This window comes from Egretta garzetta, unplaced genomic scaffold (genome assembly GCF_000687185.1).
Source record: "Egretta garzetta isolate BGI_Z169 unplaced genomic scaffold, ASM68718v1 scaffold117, whole genome shotgun sequence".
Lineage (NCBI taxonomy): Eukaryota > Metazoa > Chordata > Aves > Pelecaniformes > Ardeidae > Egretta > Egretta garzetta.
The window spans coordinates 389,024-401,344 of record NW_009260479.1 but is presented as its reverse complement, the minus strand read 5'-3'; the positions used below and the strand labels follow the sequence as shown (position 1 = coordinate 401,344).

The 12,321-nt window shown below is 39.0% G+C and overlaps 1 protein-coding gene across 1 annotated transcript in view; it reads right to left on the bottom strand.

The window, feature by feature from the left end:
- Positions 1 to 12,321, bottom strand: part of LOC104130954 (vasoactive intestinal polypeptide receptor 1) — a 30,367-nt gene that overhangs the window by 16,194 nt on the left and 1,852 nt on the right. The window contains exons 2-3 of the mRNA XM_009644061.2: positions 4,079 to 4,315; positions 330 to 437 (exon numbers count right to left, since the gene is read on the bottom strand). Of these exons, the coding sequence (XP_009642356.2) occupies positions 330 to 437; positions 4,079 to 4,315 (345 nt within the window). The remainder of the gene's footprint in view (positions 1 to 329; positions 438 to 4,078; positions 4,316 to 12,321) is intronic.

The window sequence follows — 12,321 nt, the reverse complement described above, 5'->3', positions numbered from 1 at the left end:
CTTGATGACCTTTCTAACATTAATTATTCTATGACTTTACAAATTAGTGATTCTATGACATACTTATATTCCTTTATAACCTTAGCAATGTATGCAATTACTCATGTTCTTTAGACCACCAAAGAGACTAGACAATTAGTGCAGCGTAATGCAAAACAGAAGAGTGCCAAATATTGACCATAAGCCAAGATGTGTATTTGGATAATTACTCTATGTCAGCTGACATAAAATAGCATTGTGAATCAGGAAAATAAGCAAGTTATTGAATCTTGAATTAGAATTTATTTTCAAAATATCTAGGGATAAAAAGAATAGGAAAAAAGTCTTGCCATGGATATTGGTGATTTCTTCAAAAAATCTTGGACAGGGAACTTTAACCACTTCCCCAAAAGTGGCTCTGGGCCAGCAGGTTAGACCGTCCCAATCTCTGGTGCAACCTGAAAAAGAAGTGCCTCTAAATAAGGAAACACACACAGATCATCACACAGCTGATCTTCCATAATGAGATTGTCTGTGGCTTTCCTCTAATTCACATGCATGAAGAAGAGCCACAACAGGACATGCAGCTCTGCAAATGAAGGCTTGTATTGTTTTCCTCTTCTCTTTGAATGCATCGTTGCTCAAATATGCACTTGGAATTCCAGTTGGACCTTGCCCCACCTTATCTCATGAGAGGATTACCTGGAAGTCAAGCAGACACAATCTGAAAGTCAAATCAACTGGAGCTCTCTTTATTGTCAAAATAAAAATCACCAAAATCAAAATATTGAATAATTACTAGCACTTAAGATTTCTTATTACTGGTTTCAGAGTCTAACTGAAAACATCAGACTTAAGAGCCTTAGTCTCTTGATTCCATGCTTAAAGTCTACCAATTTCACCTGACTTAAAAAAAATAAGGACTGAAGTCCTGGTCTTAGGCAATCAGTGTCATTTTTACAGTGGATTTCAACAGGGATTAGATTCATTCCAAACTAGAAAAACATCTCTCAGCATCACAGACAATATCCATCATCAGGAGTAGGTCTGACTGGTTGACATTCACAAGGTTCCCTAAACCAGAGGTTGACAGCTGATGACGCAGAGCATGCTACTAGCTATGAGTACGATAGAAAGGGTTTCCAGAAGTTATAGTTAATCACAGCTTTGTCATGGATGCATCATCACACTGAGACTCAAGCTGAGGTCACGCAGTGTCTGTTGGCAAATAGGTGTGGGTGCAGCACAGCAAAACTATCAGCATGTAAAGGTGCTTGAAACAACAAGAAAAAAAGCACTGCACTGTAACCAAAACTAATCTCTAGATAGTCGTAAGGTGGATATAAAGTAGTACATGAGTTTGATTTGGGAGGTGTTATTTTCTTTCAGTGATTCTTTTCTGTTTCCTCTGTGACTAATGACAAGGCAAATCTAAAATTGTCAAGAGCTGAAATGTGGAAGCAATATTACTCGCCTGTAGCTAAGCAAAGCTACTCTCTGGCTTACGAAAGGTTAGTCCTGAGAATCTCCCACAGTGTTATCCTCACATCACCCTTGGGAGTGTGTAATTCCTGGTATCCCAAATTTTCCAGATGAAAAAATAGAAGCCCTGATTCATTATCTCTAATTTTAATTGTCTAAAATACATTAGCTAATCTTAGCAATGTTCCCTCTGTAACCAGTAGAAAGAGATGGGGACTGCCAGCACATGATTCATCCCGTATATTGGATGCTCCTTTCTGAGGATGGGATGAATCACTTGCTGCAAATGCCTAGGTCTCTCTGATTATTATAGCTTAAACTAGGCTCCTAATTTTCAAATTAATAAAGTCAGGTAATATGAGTCCCACGTAGACATGCGGTGGCCCACACATTTAGACGGACCTCTGAGGAGCTGGGTCAAAAAATCTATTGTGTTTGACAATGTGGGGTTAAAAACCAGAACCAGGTGACTTATGTAGGATTGGAACCTGTATGTTTTAAGTCTTAGATCTGGCTTTATTTCCAGTGACTTCTTCAGTTTACATCAGAGAAACCAATGAGTTCAGAGGCAGCAAGAGCATTTTACACGCCAAGGTTTTCGAGAGACTAATGATTGTCCAAGTCACCTGAGACTCCATCAAGCAAGTAATGTTGACAACATAGATATTTAAGTCTTCTTCAGTAACCCAGGGCTCTTTCTTTTTTAGACAATGGAGAAAAATAAGCATCTTTAGAGCTTCATTCAATGGACCAATTTTACACATCTGCTTCAAGATGAGAGGAATTGCACCCTGGACTCTACTGATGACACTCATTAGACACTGCTTTGTACAGCAAAAATGAAATGGAACTACTTAGGATGAAAAAACCTGCAACATAGGCTCATTCCAGCTGGGATTCTCTGTGAGTGTTAGGGAGTAACTGCACAAATGGTGATCCTTCAGTTCGTCTCATGTGCAATTCCTGAAAACTGAAATGCAAGCCAGGTACTTTTATCCATCCTAGTCTAGTTTTAAAATACCCCAGATAAAATATTGGGGATTAATTGTTTTTCCAGATCTAATGGTCCATTTAAAAATACATTGAGAAAAGCTGTAAATACCAGAACAATTTTTCATTAAAGTTTTTCCATCTCTAGGGAATAAAATATGAAAAGGGGAGCTTTGAGAAGATCAGAACTGACAAGGGTCAAGATTTTTAAACAGTTCAACGGAAGTTTGAGTGGTTTTTATTTCTTTGAGTGGCCTTTGCTACAAAGAGGATTCCCAAATCATGCAATTATTTTTCTGGTAAAGAGAATGTCAAACTGTAATGCGTGTAATAAATCATTATCGAAAATGCATGATTTTTGCTAGAAATATTTGAGTGGGTTACTGGGTGTTCCAAGTCCAAAATGTGCCCAGGAGGTATTCTGAACTTGATTAAAAGGGGAGGGAAATACCACTAAAGTAGAGTAGGCAAGTACAGGAAGGATATCAGACATAGAGTGATTGGAAAGGCTGCAGAAAAAGAAATAAGAAGATAAAGGAAATATCCTGGGGGTTAATCTCCACAGTTCAGTAGGCTGCTAAAGGCAGACTTCCACGTAGCTGCAATACTTCTATTCACACTAAGTTCATGAGGCCTCTTTGTCTCATAGCTCCTCTGTAGAAAATGAACATCTGATAATTCATGCCAACTGAAAAATCTCACTCAGGTGTATTGATATTTTTCTAAGCAAAGTTGGCCAGAAAAAATATGACCGAACTTTTTCAAGAGTTTGAACATTTTGAAATTTCACGTTGAATCAACTCAAAACATCTCTCCACAACACCAAAACCCCAGCAAAGTGAAACCCCTATGCAGCATTTTAAGAATATCTTACAGGCTCTTTGAAATGTTCATTTTAATTTTCAAAATTTATATTTGAGCGTGTAATAGATTTCAAAACACCACCACAATAAATCTTTTCAAACAAAGAATCAAAAAACCTCCAAAAAAATAAAAATAGAATATTTTGAAGAATTTGGGATTATTTATTTCTTTTGTTTTTTCTGAAGGAACACTTTCACAGGATTGGAGTGATTCCCAACACGATATAATTTCAGCATGCTTTTCAGTGTCTTCTGTGGAAGCTTCTTTGAAGTTTTGGATACAAGTAAAGAACACACCAAATACTTTAGGAATGTAAGGCATTCCGAGTAGGGTTTTCCTGCCCTAACTAAGTATCTAAACTTGTCAGGGTCTGAACTAATCAACTTAGCCTCATTCTGTAGTTAGTAAAGAGAAATACTATTCCAGAGAATGATTCACCTCATCCTAAAGTAAGCATCTAAACCAGGGGCAATGAAACATGTTCTAGGAACACCCATCTTCCTCCATTTACTTTAAGGGAATCTAAGAAGACAAGTCCTGACTTAGACATTGAGCTTTTAAAGATGTCTGAAATGGGATGAGGTAAAGTAATCTACAGCTAGATGTAGCTACAGCTACTGAGAAGCTACTTTAAACTATTAGGAAACCAAATAAAATAGGAATCAAATCTTGAGTCAGGAGAACAAATGATATCTTGACATTGGGCCCCTGAAATTATATACAAGCGATATTCATATCAGGGCTTAACAATCAGGACTGTTACCTTTAAGATCAGGTGAAACAGATTCATTCTTTTCTAAGCAGAGTGCCTCCTCTTTGACCACCTGCTGGAATATCTTGCATTCTGGGTGGATTCCCTCAACCTCAGTAAGAGAAAGACAAAACAAACCAAGAAATTCTGTGATTATCAGAATGAGCAGATCCAGGTTTCTTCCTAGTTTGTACTTTGTGGCTGATACTTTGAGGTCTAAGAGTGTGAAAACTCCAGCTGGAGATTTTTCTGCAAAAAGGACAGGTAAACAGCAGGAGGAGGCTGTGATCTTTTACATTTATTAATTTGTATACACATCTGGATACACATACTTGTATGGATTCTTCCGTATATCATGATAGTCAAGCTCACATAGCACCTCTTCTCCAGTCTGGACATTTATACCACCTCTCCTTTACACCTCTGTTTTTCACAAAACTTAAATGGATATCACAGTCTTTAGATCTCCACCTCCTTGTCAACTGGCTAAAACTGAATGAATCCATCAGCTATGGGAATATTCACACTGAAACTCCCAAGCATACATGCAGTCTGACCCCATAAAACAAATAAAAATAAATAAAATTCTTTAAATATACATGCTGGGTGGGAGTTTTTTAGTTAATTATTTTGAGTGTTTAGAACTACCCATGGGCAAAATATTCCTATTCCTCTCAAGAATCAAGTTTTCTTTATTGGAGGAATTAGCTGTAAGTGTGACAATAAGTCTTAATTGCTTTTCAGGAGGGTGTGCCTACTCTGCACTGATGCTGGTACTAATAGAATGGGCTCCTGGTCTTCTTTGAAACCATGAGATTATAGTGCCGTACAAATCACACTATTGATAGAGCATGGAGTAAGCTCTTCCCTTCTGAATGCGGTTGGTAAAACTACAAAAATAGAAGCAATAAATAGGAGCAGAAGTTTTATGTCCATTGGGGTTTAAATAAGAAATACTGGAGTCCAAGAATTTAGAGAAATTAGAAAAATGGTAGTCTTGGCCACAGTTCAATCTGAATGATAACAAAATTTTATCAACTTATTGTCTGAGGATGCAGAGTTGCTACACACTCCTTAGACAGAGGCACTGTTTTGATTTTACCAGACAAAGAAATGAGAAAAAATTAGTGACTTGTTTTGAGCTTATGGAATGATATCTAACTCGCAGATTAGGATACTTACATTTAAACAGCTAAATGGATTTCTGGATATCAGTTGTTGAATAGTTTAGATTCATCTTCTTAAGTACAGATACCTAGCGTCATTTAGGTGTTGTCATGTATTTTGCTTGGCTTTCATCTCCCACTCAAGAAAGTTTCATGTCCCCTGCAGTCCTGCATCACATCTGCTGTGATTCTGGACATGTTAATAGAACATCCTAAAATGATTGCCTCTGGAAAGGCAATTAAATTCTGAAAAAGAATCTACAATGTCAGTGTCTACATGTGACCTTGTTTTGTGAGCTTCTTTTGTAGTCCATGGAAATTTAAAGGATGTCTCACTTGCCCAGGATTCACGGGTGCAATTTGGGATGCTGTAGGATATCTCAGCCCTCTCGTGTAGATTCTGCATTCATTTTGCCAGCCCCATGCAGAATTCTCAAATGCATTATTTGATGTCTCAAATAACTCTACACTCCCATGTTTAGGCAACTGAATTAACTCCAGAGTCAATGGAGTCAGTATTGTCTAGAAAGCAACTGAACTGTATTCAGACAACTGAATATCGCACCAAAACCCCCTTTGGGCTATTGGGACTTTGAAGACATAGGGAGTCTTACATGGAAAAGAGCAGGGGGGTTGCTCCTTTGCAAGCTATGCTATTCAAGGCAAAGCCGGGGGGGTTCTGGGGTTAGTGATTTTAATTGAAATGATGGATTGAAGGTTTTCTAGACATTTCTGAGGAAGACTGTAGGCCATTCTAAACCTCTAATGATTTTGAAAACACAGCACAGATGAAAAATCCACTGCTCTATTGCCTGTTCAGTCTCAAGAAGTTGATTTATTGGCCTTCAGAATGTTTTCAGTGAGCAGCGCAACCAGGACTTTTTTTAGCCTCCACAGAAACTTTACCAGAAGTCATGTAGACTATTACATTTTAGCAATAATATCTGCCTAGGGAAAAAAAAAATAGAACACAACTTTTTCTTTAAAAACCTTTACAAATTCTGCCTACATTTGGGGTTTAAAGTAGCACAGACAGACTGCATTTAATTATGAGGCCCTAGAGATGGTTCATACGTTCTAATATTAGAACAGAAAAAGGATTAAGGACACTGTTCAAAAAGAAAATTCAGACATGGCTTTTTTCATGCATTATATTCCTCCAGTGGGTAATTCAAAATACATTCTATAAATAAGCATGAGTGATTCTTAAAATAGTACTTCCTGCTATTCAACTATAGTAACATAATTCCGAAATAAAATTTTTCAGGTATCAATAGGATCCCTGCCCATTGCTTTATCTTTTAACATACATTTCACTTTGCGTTCAGCCTACATAACAAATTATTTGAGTAGTAATAGCCAAATGATTGCTACATAAATGTGTCACTATTTGAATTTATAAAGATGTATTCAGCTGGACTGGAAAGAAATAATTTCTCCACTTTCTGGAATTTCTGGACTCTGTTACTACTGAGAAAATTTGGAATATTCTTAGGTCTGATGTTTAAGTCATGACAACTTGACATGATGCTCTACAACTTACCATCTATACTGAGTCCTCTGACAAAAAGCTTGAAAGCAATGGCCAGTCATGACCCAAAATGAAATCAAAACCATGAAAGGAGATTTGAAATGCCTTTGAGAAACAAGCACTTAGGAGAGATGGGTTAACTTAACTCCCTCCTCGTGCCAGAGGTGCTGTGAATGGTGGAAGCAGAAACATAATTAGTTATGAAAAAGTTTCAGAGGAGGAAGGGTTATCTTTCTCCAAAAGACAACTTAAGCAGCACATGCAGCAGATGCAGGTGGAACATAAAGGAGGGGCTAAGTAGCTGAGCTCTCCCAAATGGTATGTTGAACACTAAATACGTGTTCCAGACTGCTTGTTGCTCAAAGTAGGCTGCATGTCCTTTTTTCTCTTCTTTGAGAGAAATCTACATCTGTTGAACCAGACCCTCAGTCACCATAATTCAGCAGAGCTGCACTGAAATCAGTGGAGCGCTATTGATTTACAGTGGCCGGGGAAGCCCATACCCTACTCTCAGGGAAGTTGTACTGCATTGGTTTTACCCATGACAGAGGAATTGCCGTAACAGATCAGATCATGTACTCCAGACCCCTGCCTCTGAAAAGAGTGATGAATCACCAGAAGACATGATTTTACAATTTGTCCTGGTTTCAGCTGGGATAGAGTTAATTTTCTTCATAGTAGCTAGCATAGTGCTGTGTTTTGGATTTAGTACCAGAAGAATGTTGATAACACACTGATGTTTTCAGCTGTTGCCAAGTAGTGCTCAGACTACTCAAGGACTTTTTGAGCTTCTCCTGCTCAGCCAGGTGCATAGCAAGCTGGGAGTACAGCACAGCTAGGACAGCTGACCCAAACTGACCAAAGAGCTATTCCAGACCATAGAACGTCATGCTCGGGGGGGGTTAGTCGGTTGGTCCGGTTGCAGGGAGAGTGATCGCGGCTCGGGGACTGATTGCTGCTCGGGACGGGCTGGGCATCGGTCGGCAGTTGGTGAGCAATTGCATTGTGCATCATTCATTTTGTATATTCTGTAAATTCTGTTACCATTCTCTTTATTACTATTATTACTATTTTTTTCTTATTAAACTGTCTTTATCTCAGCCCACAGCTCTAACTTTTTTTTCCTTCCCAATTCTCTCCCCCATCCCACTGAGGGAGCGGGGAGTGAGCAAGCGGCTGCGTGGTGCTGAGTTGCCAGCCGGGTTAAATCACGACACAATTTCTTCTAGAAATCCTGACCTACTGCTGGTGATACTCACTGACGACGAGACTGTAGTTGGCCCCACTACCACTGACAGCTAAACAATTAATCAGCATGCTCACATTTTCTTTGTTTCTGGGTTACTGGATTTGGGGTGGGGGTGCTTATAGCCACCAGAGCCCAGAGGTTTTGTTATAGGCCAGTGCATATGTTAAACATTACTGACGCTTCAGTGTTTGAAAATCAACATCAAGCACGACTGCAGATGTAACCTACAGATCACCCCATAAGAAGCAAAAAATGAGGCTGGTGTTGTTAACCAATAATCCTGTAGCCTTACTGTAAGTAATGTCATTGTTGCAAAAAAAAAAAAAAAAAAAAAAAAAAGAAAAAAGAAAAAATGGCATGTATACAAAAAATTGAGAATGATGATGATGCTTCAATTTGTTGATCTTCCTTAGGCTTTAAGAAAATGAAAGACCATTTTAAAGTTAAGGAAAAGCCTTCTGGGCAGAATATTATTTGTGGTTTGTTGGATATGACTTACTTATTTTTTGTTATTAATCTCACAGTGCCTTGAGAGAAAAGTGTGTGTTGTTCCTCTAATCTGCCTACCATGCTTAGGTGATGGGACTTTCTAGAAAGCAGGGGCTCTGAATTTGGTGCAGGGACATAGTGCAATTTGGGAGGCATCTGTTGTAATGACTGAGCTCCTGTAGGAAAAGAGTAGCTCTTGTTCACTTTAGAAAAGGGTAATTTAGGAACCAAACAAAGCAGAGATTTCTGAGGCAGGGATGTCCAAACTGACACAGTCTTCCCTGCCACAGTCATAAGCGTAAGAGGCTGATTTAAAAGGCTGCTTCTTGGATCAACATTTCCTAGTAGCTAGGCAGAAACCTGGCATGAACCTCACTGAAAAATCACAGTGGGGTGCCTTCACCCCAAGGCTTATACAGAAAATGTAGAGATTTCATGCAGTGTTGTAGGCAGCACTCAAGGAATGGGGTTTTGCATTGCTGAGCATCACAGCATGAAGACTTTTTTGCTGGTTTGAACATCAGTGACCAGCCAAAATTCACAGGGGCATCTTAACTCCACTAAATCCTGACTACTGACACAATCTTGCCTCGAATAAAGCAATCACACGGTAACATTTAAAAGTTACTTAGGACAGGCTTGGGCATGCTAAAAACCCGAGACAGTTTAAAGAGCCAGATTTTGGGCTTGCACTTACTTTTGGGCTTCCTTTTCTTACTGTCTGTAAGATTATTGCACTGGAACCTTAAATGGTATACTCACTGATAGTAAGTATAATATTGTTTTATATTTCCTCTCTTGTATGATAATTTATTTATTTGCCCAAAACTGATCAGAAAAATCAATCTAATAGCACTTTGGGCTTTGATTTGTTCATGTTGGACAGCATCAGACTTAGGAAGCACTGGGAAAAGAGTTTTTCTAACATCATCATCATGCCATATTTAGTGCAACTTAGTTAAAAGCAATCTTTCCTGAGAGCCCATCCAAAGATGGTGCCCCTAGGCTGTTGTGGTGGTATAAAAACTGTAATTCAGATGCCATATAAAAGACAGATCTTCACTCATTAAGAAGTCCATTAGCACACTTGGGGAAAAGTAGGGACATTTTCTATGCTCTCTGAAAACAAGGGAAGTGTTTCAAAGCTGGGCACCAAACATATTAGTCACTTCTGAAAAAGCAATTCAGTGGGATCAAAGATCCAGAAATAAATTGGTAACACTTAGCCTTTTTTAAAATTAATCAAAAATTGAAGAAGTGGTTGCATTCATTGGCGAGATGGGAAGGCTTCAAAAACTTGAAGGGTCTTTCCAGTAATCCAGTTTAGTTTCCAATGCAGTGCAATCCTAAAACCTCACAAATAGGCTTTGCGTCAAGTGCATAAATCATTTACTAAGTATATTCATCACTGTTCTTTTTGCCTCTGTCTCTATAGCTTGCGTTCATGTCTCAGATCTCACCTGAGATCTCCTCTGAAATCACCTCTGTACTCCCTGTTCTCCCTGTCTCTGCTTCCCCTGTTCAGTTTTTTCTGATATGACTCTGATACCTGAATATTTTAGAATTCCTGTATACAAAACCAGCGTTGTCTGCCGTTCACGTCACACTGACTCCCAGCTTGGAGGATTAAAACTCATCTGGTATTTTAGGGTTCAGAAAGGCACAGCAAAGACATTCAAAAATTCTGCATCCCCTGCCCAATTTTAACTATGGAATAAAGTGTTCAGTCAGTCCTGAAAGTTGGCCAGTGAGTTGGCCAAAGACACAGTCTGGAGAACCAGGATATGCTCTGAAATGCATACATTTTTTTCAACTGAAATTTTGAGGAATGGGAAAGGTTTATGGGATGGAAGGAGGCTCATGAAAAATGCTGAACACAGGTCGTATAACTGAAGACGACAAAGAAATCCTCCACCTTTTTCATAGTCTTCTCAGACTGTTGAATATATCTCATCAAAATCTTCCATTAGGTCCATCTCTTTCCATCTGCTTAACACCTTTCTGGAAAAGCCAAGTGCTAATTAGAAAGCTTGGAGACTGGGCAGCACAGGTCACTGAAGTCAGGGCCAATGTTCACACGTGCTTTGAAGGGAGCCGGGACCAACCTCGAGCTGCGTAATCTCGTGTCCATTTCAGTACAACGGCATTCACAATCACCCCAGTAAGGATCTTCCTACCAACCATGGCCTACAAGTAATTCTGGGATATTTATAATGTGATATATGTGGTATTATGTTCTGTCAGAAAGCTACAAGAAACTATAAAAAATAACCAAAGATTTCTTATGCAGCAAAGGAGTCCACCGCTGACATGTGCATGTAAATATAGATGAGCATCCACTTTGTTTCCACCATATCCAAGCCACGTTTACAACTCTTGATTTTGATTGACTGTAAAGCATGAAGTCACCACAGCAATGACATGACCGCAGTCACCAGCAATGTATTTAGTTATCTAGAAAGTCCTGCCCTCAGTTTACAAGTTCTGACACAGTCTTGACCCCAGAAGCTTTCACCCCTAAAGGTAAAGACCTATTTCCAATCTTTCTCTTCAGCCAGTTAAATAGATTATTTCAGGAGTCTTTTTGGGGGAAAATGACTACCTAGAGGACATTTTTGCTGTTTGTTTTCTCTTCCTAACTCGATTACCTATGGAACAAGAGAAGCTGAGATGCTGATTGCCTTACAGTCATTTAGAGGAATATCTTTCCAAGATTGTTTTTAAGACATTGGAGTAATGCTTGAATGCTCCTCTGTGTATTGGATTGTATTTATCTGACTGTATTTAACTGCATAGCCTTACACAGAACAGTACTTGCTACAAATGTATATCAATATATGTATTTACTCATAGGTATTCTGTATGTGGCAATACAACCATATTAATTTATTTTGTTTATAATCCCTACGTAATTAGTATTATCTTGAGAAAACTGAAAATGAATTTATTAGCTCTATGCTAAACTGATAGAGCATTTAATTACCACTAACACTTGAAGAATAACAGAACACTAATAACTGAGGATCCTTGCTTTCTGCTGTTGCAAGTATTCCTCCAAATTAAAGAGAAATTTCTCCCTTTCAGCATGGGTAGCACATTTGCCTAAAGGTGGGGTTCATGTCACCTAATCCCAAGGAACCAAAATCTAGATGTCAAAGTCCATCTGCAAGTTCACACAACTGAAGCCATAGCCATTGTTACTGGAGCGTTTCCACCTTTTCCCAGTAGTACTGAAGGAGGCTAAATGAGTAGCTTTAGACAAGTTTCTTAGTTTTAGATAGATAATTTTAGATGATTAATCTAAACTCCCCCATCAAGCCTCCCTTAATGATCAATGAAGGCAGACAAGCAGTTCCAGGGAAGGATTCCTCCTACCTCTCTCAGACACCTATTTGAGGACACAGTGACTCACTGTACAGAAGCCCGTCTCCCTCCATTAACTCCCTCCAGGCTAATGAAACACCTAAGCAGACTGATCCTTCCACACCTCCAGTTCCCTATGGAAGGGAATTTAAGGTCTGCAAGGACCGGATCCTTAGAAGAAGCATGTATGTCCCTCCAACACAAATTAGCCAACGGTATCTATAGCAGAAATTTAGGCACCCAGCTCTGTTTTAGTGGGAGCCCAGCATCTTGCCATGGATTTAGATCCGTATGCCTATTACTACAAGAAACGCATTGCTAAAGCAAATGTATCGCTCAACGATAATCCACCTGTGTTTCCATTCTCACCTCCATTCATTAGATCAGACTGAACCCCTTCCCCAGAAATGTGAAAAGCTGTTACATGTTTGAAGAAGAAAGCGGTTTAGCTCAGCAG